The following is a 21,206-nucleotide window of genomic DNA, read 5'->3' on the forward strand; positions in this document are numbered from 1 at the left end:
ATAAGCTGTGTTTCCTTTCCGAGAAGGCACTATAGTACTATAGTATAGTACTATAGTATAACAGTACTCAGGTTTATCTGTCAGGAATGAATTTGCATTTTACGTGCATTCAACAACGTGCTTGAAGAGAAAGTGGGATGAAGCCTGAAGTAGCGGCCTGATATCTGTTTGTGGCCAACTGCAATTACTAATGGAGTCTGAACTACTGAAAGCACCTAGTCAATTTTATTGAGAGTCTACAGTGTGTCTGAGCACTTTACTGAACATCGGAGTAGCAGAGTTCAGGGTCATGGAAGTGGGATAGAGGAAATGTGGTAGTGGTGGAACTGTTATTTTGAGAGAGACTATGTAGTATACGTATATTGATCTGGAGGAGAGGAGAATGAGTTCCTCAAACAGAGCAGGTGAAGCTTGATCAGCTCTAAGCAGAATATGTAAATTTTGATAAAGTATTCTGTTCACGTGATCAAGGAATGAGTGAAAGGTCTAGTGAGAATGCACAGGCTGTTTTTCCCCATTGGATGCTCAATATGTGGGTGTGGCCAGCAGGTGTGGCCTAGGGGTGTGGCCAGCAGGTTTACCAATATCAAGGAGGTTTGACTAGCTCATATATTTTTGCTACCTGCGTCATGCATTCAATAGCTATGGATACCAAATGGACTGTTAGGGCTTGTGCCTTCTGTCATTTTGTTTGCAACTAAAACAGCTTTTGCAAAACCCATTCCTCTCTACTCCAGAACAATTTTTCTTTCTCTAAATATGCTATCCTGACTTTGGCCTACCCCATTTTTACTATCCAGGTAGGGTACCAAATGAATGATTACGGTTGTAAAATTAAGAAAAAGTGAATTGGGGGGAGGGTACTGTAGCCCTGTAGGAAAGCTCATGCTTGCATGCAGAAAATCCCATGTTCAATCCATGGCATTTCCCATTTGAAGGATCAAGTTGTAGGCAATGTTAAAGGCCTCTGTCAGAGTTGAGAATAGTAGGCTAGATGGACAGCTTGCTTGATCTGGTGTAAGGCAGCCTCCTGTGTTCTTATGTAACAAAAGAAGAGAAATACTGTAGAAGCCAAAAGGCAGGATGAGAAGTGAAGAGTATATGATGAAGCACTTCTGGTTTGAAGAAGAGAGGCTTGTGGTACATACCACTGCAGTTCCATTAATTTCTACCTTCCAGATTAGAGTCTGAAGTCACTTAGCAGTTTGCCATACTGAAAACCTTGCTTCAGTTTTTACACAGAAGGTGGTATGTGTGTGGTGTTCCTCTAGGCTAAATGTAATATAGATGCTTCCCACTGATGACTCATAAATAAGAAATCAGATTTTGAGCCTGAAGAGCTTAACCCTGCAGTTGAAATGCTTTATGATGCCTGCTCTGTGATGTCCCATGGAAATGGTATCCTGTCATCTATGATGTACACATCCTATGCTGTTTGGATAGGATAACTGCCTACTAGTTCAGATTATGTTTGAAATAGATGGGGCTTGTTAATTCATTAGGCTAGTCTGTGGCGTTGAGTTATGGTATGGCTGGATCTAAGAACAAGCGGAAAGAACAGTTTTCTCAAGGAAGAGTAAGGATGGAAAGTTAGTAAGATAAATGAACATTGTTACAGAACTAGGTTATATACCATGACCTTACATTGTCCTAACAAAACTGCACGGGGAGTTAAAAGTTCTGCCTGCCAAGTTGAATGTACATTTTCTGTTGTTGAATTATAAGAGGTTGAAGCATATTCAGGCTTGCAGGGCAAGACCTTGAATGACTACTGGATTTTGTCTGGGAGACTTAAAGGTCTCTGTATTACAGAATCCTAATATGGTGAGGGCACATTTTAAACTGCTGGGTATTATATGATTTGGAAGGTTCTGTGGTAGTCACAAGTCACAGTCCTGGATGTGTGATGTCTTAAGTAGCAAAGGTGAGAAAAGACAAGTAAATTGGTTGGTTGGGAGGACAGTGAAAACTCAAGAGTATAAAAAAGGGTTGGGGCCAAAACCATTCCTGAAGGAACCGTACCCTTTTTTTTTCAAGAGTAGATGGACATTACAATCTGGATCTTATTGAAACCGTTGCAGCGTTTGCCATTGACTTATGATTGTTCAGTGAAGCTAAGCTAATTGCATGAAGCTTGAAAATATCTGCCTGCTTAGACAAGCTCAGGAACTGCACAGCATCTTCATTCCCAAGGCATAAGAGCATCCCTGGTTTGCTTATAGTTCTCTGGAGCCTTGAAAATAGCATTTTGATGTGTCTAGTGTCTAAGATGTGGACAAAAAGTAAATAAACTTTTGCCCATTGAAACTGATAAAATAAGGTACAGCCAGCATATATATATATATACACACACACACACACACACACACACACACACACACACACTCTAAGAGAACTCAAAACTAATTCTAAATCAAACTGTGGGAAGTTTACATGTCACTATGCACAACTTCCCATCAGACCCTTTTATGTTTTCTCTTGGTAGATGAACCAGAAAAACAGAAAAATGTAGTAGGAAGGAGAATATATTACATAATTTCAATAGCCAGCTGAATTACTGTGCACGTAATTCAAATTCTTCTACATTGTTTACTTTGGGATGTGAATTGCATAGAGTTTCAATGAAAATTGTTGGTGACAAAACCGATGAATAACTGAACAGCCCATGAAAGAGTTGTGTCAAATCTAACGTTATTTCTTTTCTCCTTTCAAATGTAGCTAATATTTTAAGATTGCAAATGTTCAAGGTTGTATGTATTTCAAATTCTTTGCATTTACTTATTAATTAGTAATTATATTAGAAAAGATGTAGAGAGCTAGCTCATAATTACTCATTTGGGCTTAAATAAAATGCAGAAATTTTGGGACGTGTTTGTTCAAGTTTAGTAGTTAGAACTTGAAAACAAGCATTCCAGACATGATTTCTCATAATGGTTTAAATTTTTCCTCATATATTTAACATCTGGTTTGAGAAGGATAATAACTCATATAATCAGCTTTTAAACATGATTATCTACCGTAATTTTATTGATTTTTTAAAAAAATGCAAAATCCATTCTTTTTAATTAAAATTCTGCAGAAATGTTACCAAAGCCAACTTAGAAAGCAAAAAATGGACTTATGGCAATAGTTTGTCAAGGTCGGTAGTTTAAAGCCACCATTAGCATTGTTAAGCACATCAAATTAAGCTCATTTCCACTCATTCCCTGTAAAAGTGGGTAATGAATTACTCCAAGAGAGAAATGTGAACTAGATGCAGAAAACTTAGCATACAGACATAAAATGGTTCATCTAATAACACAGTGCTACTTAAGCTGCAATCCTGTATCTGCTTACTTGAGAGTAAGCCTCCATCAAATTCAATTGAATTTACACCTGAATAAATAATAGATAGATGAGTGCACTGTAAGCCATTCCAATTTATTATTTGTAAACTCTCAAGAACGCACACACTGAAGCCAGTTACAATTCTCTGTAGCCTTCTCTTCTTTCCTTCCAATTTTCTATTGTTTTCTTTTGCAGAGCCATTGGCCCACCATGGCTAAGCATGACTGAGCAAGGCTGATAGTGCACAGAGTGAAATTTTTGCTCTTCCCCTGGTCCAGCAATCCCCCTGGTCCTAGTAATTTTGCTCTTCCCCTGGTCCAGCTGCACTATCCAGAGCTAAGCCATAGTTTGGCTTAGTGTTACGTCAAAACCCAGCCTCGTGCTTGGTCTCCTTCTGGCAAACATTGAGTGATAAGCAAAGAGCAAACCATGGCTGCAGCTTGTAGTATATCTGGAGCAAGAGGAACCATGGTTTAGCTGGAGTGAGACGAACTATGGGCTTGTGACTAAGCTTCAGGTGGCTCAGCAGCAGGACCAGGGGACTGCAAAGGAGCCACAGTTGTAACTCCATGCACTCACATGCTCACTTGTTCATGCTTCCCCCATAACTCATCTTAGTGTTATATACAAAGCAAGCCACTGTTGCTGGTTTATACATTTCTGCTGCCATGTGGGAGGCCACTTCATATCACTTCATATGAGAGTGATTACTGTGAAAAAAGTCTAATGTGAATTGGGCGCTATTCACTACAAACTGAATTGAGAGAAGAAAGAGATTTGAGAGAGAGAGTTGACAGCCCATTTGGGAAATTATGATGTTTTGTTCACTCAGTAGTAAGAATGCTATTAAACTGGAGTGTATAAACTCTCTTCTTGTGTGGCCTATCACACACGATCTATCACACACCTCTCACGTAATGGCTATTTGGATTAATGTGTCTGTGAAGTTTCTCATGTTTATTTGTCATTTTTCCTTGTCTCTTAATGTTGTTAGGTGTGCAGAGATTTTGCACAACTGACTTGAAAGTGCTATCACATCCTTGGTTTTTACGTGGGTTGAGGAATAACAAAACGGGGGGGGGGATTTCAATGATGTAACCATTGTTATATCTTTTATAATACATCTGTTATATTTTTTATAAGACATGTGAAGGCAGCCCTGTTTAGGGAGGTTTTTAATATTTTAATATTTAATGCTGTATTGTTGCTAACACTTGATTGGGAGCCGCCTAGAGTGGCTGGGAAAACTCAGCCAGATGGGCAGGGTATAAATAAAAAGTTTATGTTTATTATTATTATTATTAGTTACAGATAGGTAGCCGTGTTGGTCTGCCATAGTCAAAACAAAAAAAATTCCTTCCAGTAGCACCTTAAAGACCAACTAAGTCAGTTCTTGGTATGAGCTTTCGTGTGCATGCACACTTATCTGAAGAAGTGTGCATGCACACGAAAGCTCATACCAAGAACTGACTTAGTTGGTCTTTAAGGTGCTACTGGAAGGATTTTTTTTGTTTTTATTATTATTATTATTATTATTATTATTATTATTATTATTACTACTACTACTGCAGTTTATGAGATGGCAGTATTACTAAAGGTTCTCTAGACCTATCATAGAAATCTCCCCTAAATGTAAAGCTGAATATGTGTGGAGGGGATTTGGAACCACTCTCTCCTGGCCTACCTCTGGGGTTGTATGTCTGACAGGTCCTTTTCTTGACATTAATATAATGAGCATGGACATCTGCAAAGTGCAGGCCAGATAACTACATTCAGCTGAAGGTTTCTAGGTTTCTTCTTTGCAGATTTTCAGCATGCGGGCATTCTGGGGGCAGAAGCAGTAGGGCATGCATTAGAGATGGAACCAATACATGTGGATGGCAACATCTGAAGATGTTCCTGGCTCCTTGTGTGTGCCTTAATTGGACTAGGAGTTACACAGTGCTTAGCTACTCCCTCCTTAAGCCACTTGTGTAAGCCCCTGCATGCTCTTACATTGCTCCCCTTTATCTGCTGTACACTTGCCATGCTTCTATTTCAGTGGGGATTTTGCAGGAGAACAGGGAAGATTGTGTCTCAAATCGTTAGGAGACATAGGAAGTTGTGTTCCCAGGCTTTTACTGTGAGAGGGGCAGCTCCAATGTAGACCTGTCATTTGGCCTCATCTTTTTTGTTGTTGTTTTGTACCTCATGGCAGAAGAAGAACACTATCAATTATTCTATTTAAAAAATGGTGTCATCTGTGAAGAAGGCGTTATGCCTTGGAACTGCTGGAAACCTTGGTCATTACACCAAGAAAACAGAGCTTAGCTTACTCTCTTTAACAATACAGTGGTATCTAGGGTTACAGATGCTTCAGGTTACAGGCACTTCAGATTACAAATTCCCCTAACCCAGAAATAGTACTTCGGGTTAAGAACTTTACCTCAGGATGAGAACATAAATTGTGCGATGGCGGCAGTGGGAGGCCCCATTAGCTAAAGTGGCACCTCAGGTTAAGAACAGTTTCAGGTTAAGAACGGACCTCCAGAATGAATTAAGTTCTTAACCCAAGGTAGCACTGTACAGCTTGATTTTGTTCTGATATTGGGAAACTCTGTCCTCCAAATATCATAGAAATAAATTACTTGGGGACTGAGTGCTGGGAGAGTATTTTTGTTATTGTCATCAAGGTAAATGCTTCCATTGTGATGTAAAGTGCCTCTGTCGGTTCTCCTTCAGTTGCCTTTGTCTGTAGTTTCATTTGACCTAGTAAATTCAGTGAGAGCAGAACTGCAGATTCGTTGCAGAAATAAAGTATGAAACCACATTTAATGCCACCCTGTATCAGGTTACAAATATAGGTACAGATGAATTATAGCAGCGACCAGCCTTAGTACTGTTAGGCAGTGTTAGATATCACTTACTTGCACAACTAAAATGTAAAATAACATTGCTCATCCATTCATATACATTTGCAAGGGCTTCCCTGAATGTATAATAAATAAGCCATTGTCATCATCCAACAATTGCCAGACAGTGTTATGCTGTTATGTAATGAATGTATAAATATCACAATGAGTAGGGCTAGTAAGCCTCACAGATTAGCAGAGGCAAAACGGGAGGAGGAGCATTATTTCCAGTGTGGGATTAATGCACTGAATGCAGATTCATTTAAAAGGCAGTTTAGTTATATGCATGTAAGAGGCTCAGAGCCAATACAATCCTAGTTCCTAATCTGGTCTGAGCCACTGATATTTGTGACATGGCCTAGGATAAACTACTTGACCTCAGCTGGTGCAGCCATAAACCAGTACAAAGGCAACTGCTTGTATTTAACCTGCAAGAAAGGAATCAGGATGAGATCTAATCACACAAGTAGTTCCATGTGCCCAATGGGGGTTTGGGTATAAATTTCTCGAAGAACAGCCACATGACAGATCACTTCTGCAACTGTGTAGGCTCTTAAATTTAGATTGGTAGAAGGTTCCCAGACCCTATCACAGTGTGTGTGTTTTTTAAAAAAAATTCCACTGGGCGTGCCCAAGCCCTCGGGTGCACCTGAAACAATTGTTTGGATCCCAGTTTAAATGGCACCCCTAAGTGCTTTTGTTAACTCTCACTTTCATAATGAATGTGAACTCCCACTCTCATAATGAATGTGAAGGTTACATAATTTTGAAGCTGGAGAATTTTTAGACTGCAGACTTCCACTTTCTAATGTCAAATTATCCTGACACCATAATATACCATTTATGTAGCTGTGCACAATTATGAAATAGTCTTTGTATAGCTGAATAAATTTGGAACTTGATCTAAAACTCTTCTGGGGATATTTTTACTTTGCATCATAAAAAGCTGACAGAGTTAAAATTAGTGAGCTTTTAAGATTGTGGAATTTATGTTGTGTGCAAGGGGAAATAGGAGGATGTAAAGGTCACTGTTGAGCTCATCCTGGTTCAGGGGTTTGAGAGTTAGAAGGGGATCTGGAAGCCATGCCTCTCATTACATCGGCATGCAGTACACAGCACAGGCACTGCATTTTAAGCAGCAGAATGTCAAAATCACACATATAGTTTATAGCATTTTAATTATCACTCTACGATTCACCACTATGCTCCTTCAGTTTAGACACATTAGCACTGTTCACAGGTTCTGTTTTCCTTCTTTGAATGCCACCGTGCCGCAACTTATGGAATTTATGGTGGAAAAGTCATCTCCGCATTTTCCTACCTGGATGTTAGCCAATACTGCCCTGCAACAGTAGTCAGTGACATGGTTTGATGGTGGTGACAGTTTGTAACTCCCCATCTTTCTGCATTACCAGTGCTCCTGACTCCTTGTCTTTCCCATCTCTCCCTCTCCTGAGCTGGTGGATTTCTAGGAGAAGCTCCTTTTCAATCATAGTACCAGTTTTTACACTGAAGGGCAAGGGAAGACCTCTGGTCAGTTTCTTTAAAAAATACTACTGCTCTGTAGTATTGACCTTGAAGCCTTGACCTTCATTCATGTTCTTTTAAAGGAAGAAATGTGATTATCTTTTTAGGAGACTGAGAAAATATAATAATGACTCAAAGCAGTTCTGGGTCTTGCATCCTAAAATACTGTATTTTTTGCTCTATAAGACTCGCTTTTTCCCTCCTAAAAAGTAAGGGGAAATATGTGTGCGTATTATGGAGCAAATGCAGGCTGCACAGCTATCCCAGAAGCCAGAACAGCAAGAGGGAGCGCTGTTTTCACTGCACAGTGATCCCTCTTGCTGTTCTGGCTTCTGAGATTCAGAATATTTTTTTTCTTGTGTTCCTCCTCCAAAAACTAGGTGCGTCTTGTGGTCTGGTCTTCTTATAGAGCGAAAAATATGGTACTTAGAGGGAGCTACAGCAGGAATCCTCCAAGTTAAGGCCCCTTCCAAGTGCTCCCAAGCTGTCTTCTCTTGAATCTGTCTCTTTTTGCCTAATGTCAGTTGTCTTGCCATCAAATAGTTGTCTTTTTCTCCAGTTCAGCTAGAGCTGAGCCTTTCTACCATAGCTAAGAAAAGGAGGAGTACCAATAGCTGAAGTTGTTGCCTGGAGTGTTTGTGTAAGAGCAAGGGTAAACGTGCACTGAACTTTTGGACAGCTCTTTCCCTCACCACAGGAAACTCCTGTTTTCTGTTCCCCAGCTACAGGTGCTGCTAACATCTGCCCATCTTGCTTGCTATTAGACTTGTCAGTTTTGTCCTGTGTGATTGCAGCTAAGCAGAGGAGTTGCTAAGGTGAAAGCATGGGGCGAAGGCCTACCATGCCTTGCCATTGTGCAAGAACCCACAGTCCTCTCCGTCCCTTTTAAAAACCTAAAATAGTCGGATGTGCAATCATCCTTCCAACACTGGAGCACACACACAGCCTTTAAAAGGGAAAAGGGCATCTTCCTCCGCGGCCATCAATTGATTTAAAACTTTCATGCCAGCATACCGACAGCAGGAGAGAGTCTCAAAAGTGCTTTAAGTGGCATGTATGAATTCAGTCTCAGATATTGCTGCCAATTACTACCAGCCATTAGCTAGCAAGGGTAATGAGCAAGCCAGTTACCTGAAATGTGCTTGAAGCTCACTACCCCCCAGAGCTTTCTTTTGAAAATTGCTTCCCCTCCAACATGTAAGCTATACTTACATAGAGCAGCCGTAGAGGTAGAGCCGTCTACCAAGGCAGGCAGAGGTTAGCAGGAGCAGGGAAAAGCCACGGTGCAGCGCCCATGCATATTTCTCCACTTCTACTGCAACTGCTTCACCCCCTCCCTCTCCTTTTATCAGCTAAGAGCCCCGAGTTCCAGCTGTGCTAGGAAAATGGTCACTTCTAAATCCTAACCTAGATTCCTTTCTTGAAGCTCTTTTGGCTTCAGCCCCTTCTCTCTTTGCTAAGCAGCACGCCTTTCCCTTAGGGAACTGTCTTTTCCCTGGGCATTCATTCCGGTTGCTATATCTAATGCTTGGTTAAAGGTAACAGACATGGATATAAAATTATCATATGATTCTGAAGCTCCCATTGATGTGCATAATAGTGAAATTAAATACTTCCCGTGGTTAAGGCAGGTCTTCTAGCTCTGAAATTATGCTCTAGCCCCAGAGACCAGCCAAAAAAAGATGTTTATGGCCCAAGATGCACATAGCAGAAGAAGATGAAATCTCACACATCCCCATTCATCAGTTCTATGGCATCCTCAATGCCTCAGAAGCAGTAGACTTTGGGAATGGCTGTCATAGCTATGGAGAGTAGAGAACTTAATTACAAGAAAAGGGGGCGTTATCAGGAAAAGGAACAGCAGGGAAATGACATTCATTTTATTTAGGGAAGGGCAGAACCCCTGATGGGACCAGTATGTGAATTGTGTAGTGCTTACAGGAAGCTTTTAAGCAATTGCCATCAGTGGTGGGGAGACTGCTATACTATCATTGGCTTAGATTGCTGAAAGAGTGGAGAAATCACTTGCTTGCTAGGGATGGTGGAGAAATTCAATTCAGTACACATTTAACACGGAACCCATCAAACCTGCAGTTTCCAAAATAATATGTGAACCAATATACATCTAACCTTCAAAAGTTGCACTTACCAGAATGCTATTTGGAGTGGTGTATGTGTATACAAAGACAGAAGTGTGTGTATACAAAGACAGAAATATTCAAGTGAAATTTTGTGAGTCCCTACTTTTAAGGTTTTTAATCAGGCCATGACTAATGGACATACTTGAGTAGAACTTTTCAGTGCACTCATTTAAAGAACTACTCAGGTGTAAGATACATTGAATTTAATGGGACTTGCCTCCAGGCAAGTGAGTATAGTAGTAGTAGTAGTAGTAGTAGTAGTAGTAGTAGTAGTAATAATTCCAACAAAATATTAAAAATACAATAAAACATCAGACATTCTGATGTAGTTTGGTTTGGCATTAATCTCAACATTTAATGCCTGTGCATTTGGTCTTCATAAAAAATGTTTTTAAAGCATATGCTGTTTTTTCTTAATGGTTAGCCTACTGTAATGTGTGAATGCTTTCTTCATATGTTTCCTTGGTGATTTTGAGGAGATAAAGGAGGTAGATTCCAAGGAGGAGTTGGGTTTTTTGTGTTTGCAGTTTTTGTAAATTGTAAGTTTTCAAAACTATTTTAAAGTTGTATTTTAAATTGTTGTAATCCCCCCTTGGGCATTAGGGTGAAGGGCAAGTAATAAATTAAAATGATGATGGAGTTTGTGGCACTCATTCAATCTGACTGCACTTGAACATTTGATAAATCATGGTTCATCACAATATGAATGAGCTCAGCATCCTGCTGTGCTGCACTGCTCCCCTGCTCTTTCTGTAGCTGTGAGGAGGAATACAGACATTTTCACTTTTATTTTTGCTTAACCCATTTGTCATGTCATCTGAACCCAATAATCTTTGATTGATCTTAACTACAGTTTAATTGAAACAAGCCAGCTTCAAACTGTGGCTTATGAATCTGACTTGTTTCAATGAACTATAGTTAAGATTAACCAAAAATTTACAGTTTAGATGCAACACTTCAATGTGACTAACCATAAGCAAAGGTTTCTGATCTCACAGCAGCTCTGGAGGAGAGCCTGAAGGAAAACTAGGTTTGTTCCCTTAATGATAATCCATAACGATAGTTTACTGTGACATTCAAAAACAGTCCCTGTATGTTTATGGGTGGTTTTCATATAACAAGTGAAATCTAACACAAACAATGCCAATGTCAAGGGGTTGTGGCTCCCTAAATTCATGACCCTTCTAGTCATTGAACACACATAACAATGAATTGGAGATTATTTGTGGCAAGTATGACTTGAATTGATCGAACTTGTTTTTTCCCCTCCCTCATAGCTCCTCATTGAGAAGTGTGTCGTCTGGATCCTCAAGACCTTCCAAAGTCTGTTTGGTGTGTGGAGATGAGGCATCTGGGTGTCATTATGGAGTAGTTACCTGTGGCAGCTGTAAAGTCTTTTTCAAAAGAGCCGTGGAAGGTAAATCCTCATGTGGGTTCTTCTTTTATATTATTTCTTATATGATTATAAGGAATTTTCATTGCATGTTCCACAATGCCTTTAACCTTAAGAACTATCACTTTAAAATGATTCCAAAGATGTATGCACCATCAGCTTTATCTACAAAAAACCTGGCCGCAGTCTGCTGTATGCCTCTAAGCTTTAATTCACATTTCCATAACTTTATTTTAAACCCTGATTTGTTTCATCTGCTAGAAGAAGTAAAGTAAAGAATTTTTCTGTAGCCACAAATAAACATGTCCAAACCTTTCATAAGCTGGAGGGGGATTCTGGGTAGAGTCAGGCAGATGATGCATGCAACTGTTCTTCAGAAATCCATAAATAATAACAAATGTAGCTTAAAGCTAATTTATGCATGGTAGTTATACAATCATGAACCCACCCTTTTAAGATTGATAAGCATTTGCATTCTCCTTCTAAAAAAGAAATGTTTAGGCCTGGGGAGGAATCTACTTTTCATTAAGAAGCATGGGTTTCAAGTGCCTGGAAATAAGTGATTTATTTTTTTAAGAAGGCGTTTCAAGAACGCATACTTGCCTCTAGTTCTCACTCTGAAAACAATCTTTTGGACTATTCTGTATCCCCTACTCTTTTTCACTCATTTGCTCTAGCTCCATTTGACAGTCCTGTCCCTTTATCCTGGCAATTTCTCTCCACTTTCTGTCCTGTTCTTGATCTTAGTTAACACACCTTCCCTTCCGTAGTGTTGTGTCCTGCACTATATTAGACTGTTCATGCCATTCAACTGTACCTATCAGTATAAAGGTTTAAAAGGTGAAGGGCTGGAAATAGAACAATTCAGCAAAACAGAGTTTTCGGGTAACTAATTTTCCTCTAGAGTTATGGACTTGAATTCTGTGCCTCTGTCTTCCTACTAAGAAGTTCCACTGAATGTAATGGGACTCACTTAAAGTGAGTGTGACTGAGGTTACTATCTTAGGGTGTTTAATGATGACACACTGTTGAAAAGGTCAGCATTATAAAGTTCATTGGAATACCCAAATTTATTGAGTGGGAAAACTCACTACTAGATGATGTGAGACAGCATATTCTATTTTACCAGGTGTTTCTTATATGGATAAAAGGAGAAAGAGAAGCAGGCTGCTGCTTTGAGTGACAGGCACATTGTCCTCCTAACCTCCAACTTGTGCCTCTGAATGTATCTTTGGCTCAATGTAGATGTCAAGCTTAACTATAGTTTGGCAGGATGTCTGAATTGCAGTTGGCTAGAAGAAGGGAAGAATCTGATTTGGGTTTGCAAGCAAGGGCAGTGATAGCTATGGACTGGTGTGATGTCTGAATTAACAAGTCACATTTACGGCCATCACTCTGCAGTGACTGCTGCACATGGAAACAGGTGTGAATTTATGAAGCTGAACCCTGAGATAATGAAATGTAAAAGAGGTTGTCTGGTGTATATTTGGAAGCTCATACTGTGGTTTGAGGTCTAGAATTATGGTTAGAGATGGTGTGGGGTGATGTCTCAGGGTTGAATTTGTGTTTATATGCATGCATGTATATTCCTTTGTGGGGGCTTATTTGTATAGGGGCCCAGAGGCAGATTAATAGCTCTCTGTCCATCTTGTATTCAAAACTTTTGCAATTACAGTGGTACCTCAAGTTACAAACACCTCAGGTTACAAACACTTTGGATTACATACTCCGCTAACCCAGAAGTAGTACCTCAGGTTAAGAACTTTACCTCAGGATGAGAACAGAAATCGCACAGCGGTGGCATGGCGGCAGCGGGAGGCCCCATTAGCTAAAATGGTACCTCAGGTTAAGAATGGTTTCAGGTTAGGAACGGACCTCCGGAATGAATTAAATTCGTAACCAGAGGTACCACTGTACTTGTCGTGTTTGTTTTGCTACCTTTGGAATTGACAATTAATTTAAGCATCCCAGCAAAAAAAAAAAAAAAAAAAAAAAAGGAAGGAAAGAAAAGAAAAGAAAGAAAGAAAGAAAAAAGAGGGAAAATAGAGCTTAATCTAACAAAAATATTAGATTCACAGAACTGGTATGTTTTCAGATTCCCCCTCCCACTCATTTGCCAGCAGATATTCTCCCACATGTTCAAAGTGATTCTGCATCCTGTAGTGACTTGAGAGACATGCGGTGGCAATGTATACAAGGGTGACTGGAGTTCTGCTTTTCAGTATTTTTCTCTATGTCTTTTACCTGGGCATTATGTTACTGGGCATTATGTTACTGTTGACTGCTTCTAGCCTCTAGAGTTTAAATTTACTTTTCTGTTAGGAAAAAATACAGCAGACCTGCAACTTATGCACACTTAAGTTGTGCCCATTCATCTTTAGGTGCTTGGCAGAATAAGTCAAAAAATTAAAAACGAGGTACCACCCATCTCTGCATTCTCCCTCTGCCTGATCTGATAGTGGTGATCTCAAACATGAGGAGGAGGAACCTCCAGAATGGATGTTATGGGAGACCTCAATATCCATGTCAAGGCTTACTTGTCAGAGGTAGTTCAGGATTGTCATGGCAACCATAAGGTCATGGAGCTGCCTCCAGTTGTCAGTGGCCCAACATGTGCTAAAGGTCATGCTATGGTATGGGAATGAGAGGGATTTTTCTTCTCTCCTTTCATGGCCAAATCACTTTTGAATGAGATTTAGGCTTTCCGTGTCTTCCTCTCCCTGCATGGGTGAGAGAACAATCCAATCTCAGGTTGATGGGTCTTAGAGAGAGTTATGAGAGCACTTGCAATATTTCTATTAGCAGGGCTGGTGGTCCTGTCAAAGCCCTGGTTGCTTTGTGGAATGTGGAAATGACTCAGTTGATGTAATTGCTCCTAAGCTCCCTTTTGGTGCTGCTGGTTTGGCCCCTTGGTTTACAGGCAGATATGAGTGGTGTATGAGAACAGACAGTGATGGGAATGCAAGTCAGAAGTGGATCCTGCAAATCGCAATGAAAAGCTCATCTCAGAGTCTTCTGTGACTTTATTTGCTAAGCACTTGGAAATTTGCATCCTTAATAATTTGCATGCCACTTCATTGCCATTAAATGAGTCTCTAGTGCAGTGTTTCCCAACCTTGTGCCTCCAGATGTTTTTGGCCTACAACTCCCATCATCCCTAGCTAGCAAGACCAGTGGTCAGGGATGATGGGAGTTGTAGGCCAAAAACATCTGGAGGCACAAGGTTGGGAAACACTGCTCTAGTGAACTGGGATTAATTTCATTTATTGAGGCCTAGGGACATAAACAAGGTGCTTGGAAGAGTACAGGGTGCCATCTTTTTGCTTGGCCGTTGCTGCTTCTGGCTCATAATATTGAGCAGGATGTAATAAATACCTGCTTGCTAGAAGGTGAGTTCTGAACCACCTTAAAGGACTATTCCAGCTCTCAGCCAACGTAATATTTTTGGAAACTGCTCAAGTGGATGGTTGTTGTGCAAGACTTGGATGGCACTGATTATCTAGGTCCATTTCAGTGTACTTACAGGGTTGAACTTTGCACTGAAAAGGCTATTTGCAGATAAACAGTGATTTGTACACTAATAGTTACCTTGGCTGTGAACATGGATAAGTGGAAAGGCTATTTGTAGGATTGGCCAAAGCAGTCTAGGTTCTCTATTATTAGAAAACTGTAAGTCTTGGTGAAAAATAATGCAGGTTCCTACATCTCCCCTCCCACTTCTTGATCCTTGTGCATTTTCTTTCTCTTTTTCCTTTTTTCATATCTGGGACCAATGGATTGCAATCTTTGTCTGTGCATTTGGAATGAACATAATCTTTAAAAAGGAAAGGCAACTTTATTAATCTCTGTGTCTGGGAGTTTCACATTTCTCCTAAATGTAATTTGATACCTGAAGCCAAGAACTCAATCATTCATTCTCTGCCACATGGATCCAGAAATAAGACACTTCTGTTAGCCTGTGCACCGCATAATGCATGCAAATGCTATGCTTAACAATGCTAGCTGGAATTGTGAAAGTGATAGGTGCTTATTTGCTCTGATATTGTGTCATTATAATGATATACTATTGGGAGAAATTAATAACAGCACTCATTGTTTAGTATGCACTAGCACGTAAAATCAAAAACTAATGAAAGCCAACACTGTTGGAAAGTAATAATCTCAGACTTGCCATCATAAAAAAGAATAGCCTAGCAGTGAGGAGAAATTTCTGCAGAATCAAACATAAAATGCCAAATTGAAAGATGGGAACTTTACAGGCTTTGGGAATTGGGACGGATATCTCATATTTGTTTTCCCACTGGGTCACCTTGTCGGTACTTGTGTGCTATTCAGTTTGAAACATAAGAGGAAGCCATTTTACAATAATATGCCTTTACGCTGATTACAGGCACACAAATGTCTCTATCCCCAATAAGAGTGTGACATTTAGTCTTGATTTATTAGAACCAATTGAAATGTGATTTATTGCTTGGTCTCTGCTTTACTCTTTCACAATTAATTTGTTGAGGACACAGTATCCCCTAGTTTGGAGAATGTTAAAACCTTGCAAGTTAGAAATGCGAAGGAAGGCGTGGGCGTGGCTTGTTGGAAAGCTAAATGGCAGCATAATTCTGTGTCTCCAATCGTCCTGGGACAAAATCTTAGCAAAGTGGATCCTATTGACATCTGATCAAAAGTTTTATATAGCCTCGGCAAGGAGATGATTCAAGGAATACATGGACCAAAAAGCAAACCTGCAAGGTTAGTTAGAGGGAGCTTTATCTGAGGCTTCAGCGGAGGCCTCAGACACTGACATGGCTAAAAGCAGCATGAAAGTCCCCAAAGGCAGGAAAGTAGCTGCTACAATGGAGGAGGCCAGAGACGCAGATGTGTACATTAACAAAATAAGGCAAGCCCTAGCCTTGGACTGGAGAGCAGCCCTAGCTCCACTTGAGAAGACATTCGATTTGCTATCTGACCAACTGTCAGGTGTTTCTAAAACTGCAAATGATGCACACAATCTTGCTCTAACCACCCAATCTGAGATCCAGCTCTTACAAATGGAGACTGAATATTTAGCTGTGAAGCTGGAGGAACAATCAGACAGGGACAGGAAGAGAAATGTGAAGGAACAACTGATGCTGGAAATGAACTTTTAAATGTTGCAGGATGTAGAACACATAATTTGGTCAGTTTGGCAGCCTGCCAAACATATTGCTTCTGCAATATGGTGGCAAGGCATTTGTACAGCATAACATTTGACCCAATATCTGGCTTAGTTCCTGGTGATCATACGTAGAGCTTTCTGGAGGGCTGTAGGCAACACAATGACTGGGCAACAAAGGTGAGCAGTTTGAAATTAGCATGGTCAAACACGCATGAGAAACTGTCATAGGGTTTCCTGTGTGGCAGTGATGATGGCTAATAATTCCTACTTTTCCATCACCATTGCATCTGTGAACTGTTGGCCAACAGAGTAGTCCTGAATGGTAAAGAGACTCAACTATTGTAATGTATCTGCCTGCCTTAAAAATAATAATGCATTTTTGATACATTTCAATAGAAGAAAAAACGAAAAGTAATAAACAATAGGAAAAAAAGAGTTACATGTTCTATTACATTCAAAAATACCATCACTGACGGACTTCCCTTCCTTGGTTCCTTTTATATTCCACTTCCTCTCGCATCATCTTAGTTTCCCCAATCTTTCCCATTAATTCTCATTTTGGGCCTGCCTTTTAAGATAATTTGAAAACCTCAGATGGTGCATTTAAAATATAAGCTGAGCCTCCCCGCACGCTCACTCACTGGTGCAATTGTGGGCAAGAGCTCAGAAGCTTTCTAATTAACTATAATTTCTCCTGAGCCCTGTCCCTTCAATTATTTTTAAAAATAGATTAATTTTTATCCCACCCATCCCTGGATAGCAACAGTAGTCAGTGGGGTGACGCCACAGCCCTTACTTGGCATCACTGCCTACTGAGGGAGAGGTTAAAGGTCAAGGCGGAGGCATGGTCAGCACAGTGCAAACTCAGTGGTGGGAGCACTGATGATGCCAGTGATGGGAGGTCAGGCAACTACTGCCTCCCTGCCCTGCCGCTGGATAACATTCTGAGAGCACTGCCCAGTGTTTCAAAGAGCATTTAAACCTTATATGAGGACTCCCAAACATCATGCCTGCATATAGCAGTTCAGTGCCTGGTTGCAGTTGTGGACTGACTGAGGGCTAAGAAGCTGATAGAGACATCGATGACAGATGATTCCTCTAGATGAGTGAAGTCCGGAGTGGGTTTATTTGACAGTGTTCTCTTGGCTGAGGAACGCTCTTCTTAAAGAGGCTTGCTTGGTGGTCCCACATTAATAATAATAATAAAAACTTCTCCCAAAAAATGCTACTAACGATATATATTTACCATTGCACATTGATGTTTGTTGCTTGCTTTTCAGCTAACATGAAGCGTTTTGGGCTGTTTTGTGTATTGTTATCCATTTCTATATGCTTAACCTCTGTTTTACTTTCTGGTGCTGGTTTGGACTTCAGCATTGAATTGATTGTATTTTATTGTGTTCTTAATTTTTTGTTACATTTAAAGTGTGTATGTCTTCTAGAATTCATTTTGTGCAGTGACAAATAAGGGTAAATGTATTATAATCGAGATAAAATGCCACATTAGTTTTACCACTACTCTGTGGTAAACAATGTATGTAAACAATACTCTGAAACAATATGCACAAATTTATATTAGATGTAAGCCTTTTTATGAATCCTTTGGTGGAAGCAGCCTTGGCGACAAACTACACAATGAATGAATAAGATATATTTTTTCAGATGCATGTTGCAACTGATATATCAACAAGCTATATTTCCATTAAGGAAAAAATCTGATATTCAGACTACATCATGACTAGTAGTCACAATATAGCCTTCTGATCCATGAATTTTTCCAATCTTCTTTTCTTATTATAGAATCCTATAATAAAGCTAGGTGTCTTCTTTTCTTGTCCAGCTTGTCAAATATGGGGGTTTCACAATAATACTATTTCAAAATTTAATCAAGTGTTTAAGTAGGTTGAAGTCCTCACATTATTTCAAATTGCTGTACTTATTTTCAGCATTTTCAGAGTTGGAACAACTTATTTTCAGCATTGTATATGAATACTTTCTATTAATATCACCAGCTGCTGCTTCTTTTAGCTGGGCTCATAGCATTAATAGCTTCATGGCTTCTTCTTGTTGTTGGTGTTGTTTTAAAAGCTGTTGAAAATCTTCCTGCCTGCAGTTTGTAGAGGCCTTCAACTAAAGAAGTTGGCAAAACTATTGTCCCTTAGCAGGAGACACACACTTAAACAAAAAGTGACTGACAGACTAAATCAGGGTTAATTGCTTGGCTAAATGCATTGTTGTAAGTTAACTTGTGCCCATTTAGAGGTGTCAGAAACATGGAGTTTGGCTTTGAGCCCTTCTGTGTGTTTGCATAGTAGGCATTAATCATTATACTCATTACCGGGGTTAACTGACCACTTCCGAGCAATAGTGAAAATTGAGGTCATCAGTCTTTCTTGTTAAACCAGAAAGAGAGATCTCTCTCACATTATATTAATCATTAGCTCACAAATTGTGCAACATTTATACTTGATTTTCTTCTGCTAGGAACAAACTTTTTCTTCTTTTTCTTCCCTCCGCCTTATATATGTCTATCTATAAATGCCATCTTAATTATGGTGGGTTAACCTCTGTCACATCTACATAACAAATAATAATAATAAATGAACTCGTTACCTAATTGAAGTACAAGCACTTGTTCTAGACATCAGTATTCATTAAGTCCTACTGCCAGATTCAATAGCTGTAGCTGGAATTGGTCAGTGTGATTTCCTGATATGAAGCAACATTTTTATGGAGATCGTTACTTCTACACTTCTTTTGTATTTTTACTTCTTTGTGTGTGATCAACTTGTGTTACAGTATCAGTGTCTCAGTTTGGAATGTCTCAGTTTCATTTGGAACGAAGTTTGATGAATGGAACAGTTAAACATCAGGACCAACAAAATGAGCAGATTAGTCAAAGAACATGATACTTCCTTTTAAATTATTTCTGTGAGAGGCCCTGAAACAATGCTCATTGCCTTACTACCATGAAGAAGATTAATCTCTTAAAGCTGAGATTTCTGAAGTACTGGGGCAATAAAAAAATAATCTGAAAGTTGACTTTTAAAGTGCTTTCAGTACCCCTGGTTATTAGATAAGAGAGCAACAGATATTTCATAACTAATATTTGTTCATGTTCCTGGGTTTTTTTTAAAAAAAACCACCCTCCAGTTTCATTGACAATTTTAGGAAACTGCCTTGTATGAAATGAAGTAAGGACATAAACTCTTTGTGAATGAAATATTGTTTAAAATCGAGAACTTTTCCAAGCAAGTGGAGAATTGCTATATTTTTTAACAGGTTTTTGTTTGTTTGTTACATTTCTCTGTTTAGCTGGCCTTTGCACGATTTGAGTTTGGCACCGTATTTTAGGGGTTATTAAAAATTCTGTGATGCGGTGGGGTTTTTGTGTTGGCATAAGGAGTGGAGCCAAAGAATTGGAATGTGATTGTTGTTCCATACGTTTCCTGAATCTTCTGTTGTTTCAACAATACTTGGCAAACAGAAAACTAAGAGCAGCCTGTAGAACGTTATTATTTAGTCTAAGAAACTGAACACACTCTTGAGCTGCCTGTGTTGGGGGGAATTATCAAGGACTGATGTTGACAAATAAATGAATTAAAAGGAAGACAAGATTCTTAGTAAAAATGCTCACTTCTTTCTTTGAGGCTTGTTTTCCTGGTGGTCTAAGCATATATTGCTTGCATGGAAACAGTAGAAAGGCAATGAGTAATTACATATGCAAATACTGCTGTTTAATATTTACTTAATGCCAGAACTGTGTGAGGCATTGCAGTGATATGAACCATGCCCTGGAGGCTTATGTGGCACCCCAGACATAACAACATGCTAAACATACTTTCTTTCTTAGGATAATGGCATTCCAAGTGATAGAAAGTGACGGATTTCATTTGCAAATAGAATAACCCTGATTCCTCACTTTTCCTTGCTCACCTGCTTTAGTGCATTTGCATAGGAATACTTTAAGTATTGTAATCATCCCTGTGCAGTATTGTAGAAAAGCAATTTCATTCTGTTTCTGTATGTGCAATATGCTACAATTGACCTTTCTGGATTTGGGGCTCTTCATTTTATAGGCGTTAGAAACTGTGATTTATTTATTTTTTTAAACCCTACAAAACTCCACTACAGAAATTATGCCTTTTAAAGTGTGTCATGTCTCTCCCCCCCCGCAATGTTGGTTTTGGCTACTTTCCAGCTTTGAAAACCTCACACTGCTTCAAGAGTGTACATAAGTGGGAACATACTAATCAGTTATATGAAATATTTTACTACGTTTCATTATAATCTACTTACTAAAGTGGAAAAACCTTTTTAGCACGCTAAATTCATTTGCTCTAATTTTTGTTTGATTTAGTGCATGTGGCATTTTCAAACACACCTCTTACAGAGCTAATTTTATCTGGTTCACAGCCATACTAAGAGAAATTCTTGATTACCACCCTATTTTAAATCAGAATGCATTTTATGCAGTGCTGGATTTACGTATAAGCTAAACAAGCTATAGCTTAGGGCCCCACTCTCTTGGGGGCCCCAAAAAAATTTAAAGGAAAAAAACCTGGATGTACATTTCCAAAATATAAGATAAAAAAACAAATAAAATAAAACCTACATACAGCAACAGTGTTTTATTTTGTGTTGTGTAGGCTTTTGTGATGTAAGCAATGGGCCCCACCTGCTAGCCTGCTCCCTAAAAGATCACTGGTTTGCTCATTTCTCTATATAGGGTGCCTACATTCTGCATGGACTGGTGTATGGCAGCATGTGCAAATGGC

At 39.4% G+C, this 21,206-nt stretch overlaps 1 protein-coding gene across 21 annotated transcripts in view; it reads left to right on the plus strand.

Moving 5' to 3' along the window:
• Positions 1 to 21,206, plus strand: part of NR3C2 (nuclear receptor subfamily 3 group C member 2) — a 135,758-nt gene that overhangs the window by 71,071 nt on the left and 43,481 nt on the right. For 12 of the 21 annotated variants that reach the window (XM_083755514.1, XM_083755505.1, XM_083755512.1 and 9 more), the window contains one exon: positions 11,164 to 11,303. In XM_083755514.1, coding sequence (XP_083611640.1) covers positions 11,164 to 11,303 — 140 coding nt within the window. Of the gene's footprint in view, positions 1 to 11,163; positions 11,316 to 21,206 lie in introns of all 21 variants that reach the window. The other 9 variants (XM_083755504.1, XM_083755518.1, XM_083755522.1 and 6 more) reach the window with 1 other exon arrangement.

Source organism: Podarcis gaigeae (assembly GCF_964106915.1).
Source record: "Podarcis gaigeae genome assembly, chromosome: 9".
Lineage (NCBI taxonomy): Eukaryota > Metazoa > Chordata > Lepidosauria > Squamata > Lacertidae > Podarcis > Podarcis gaigeae.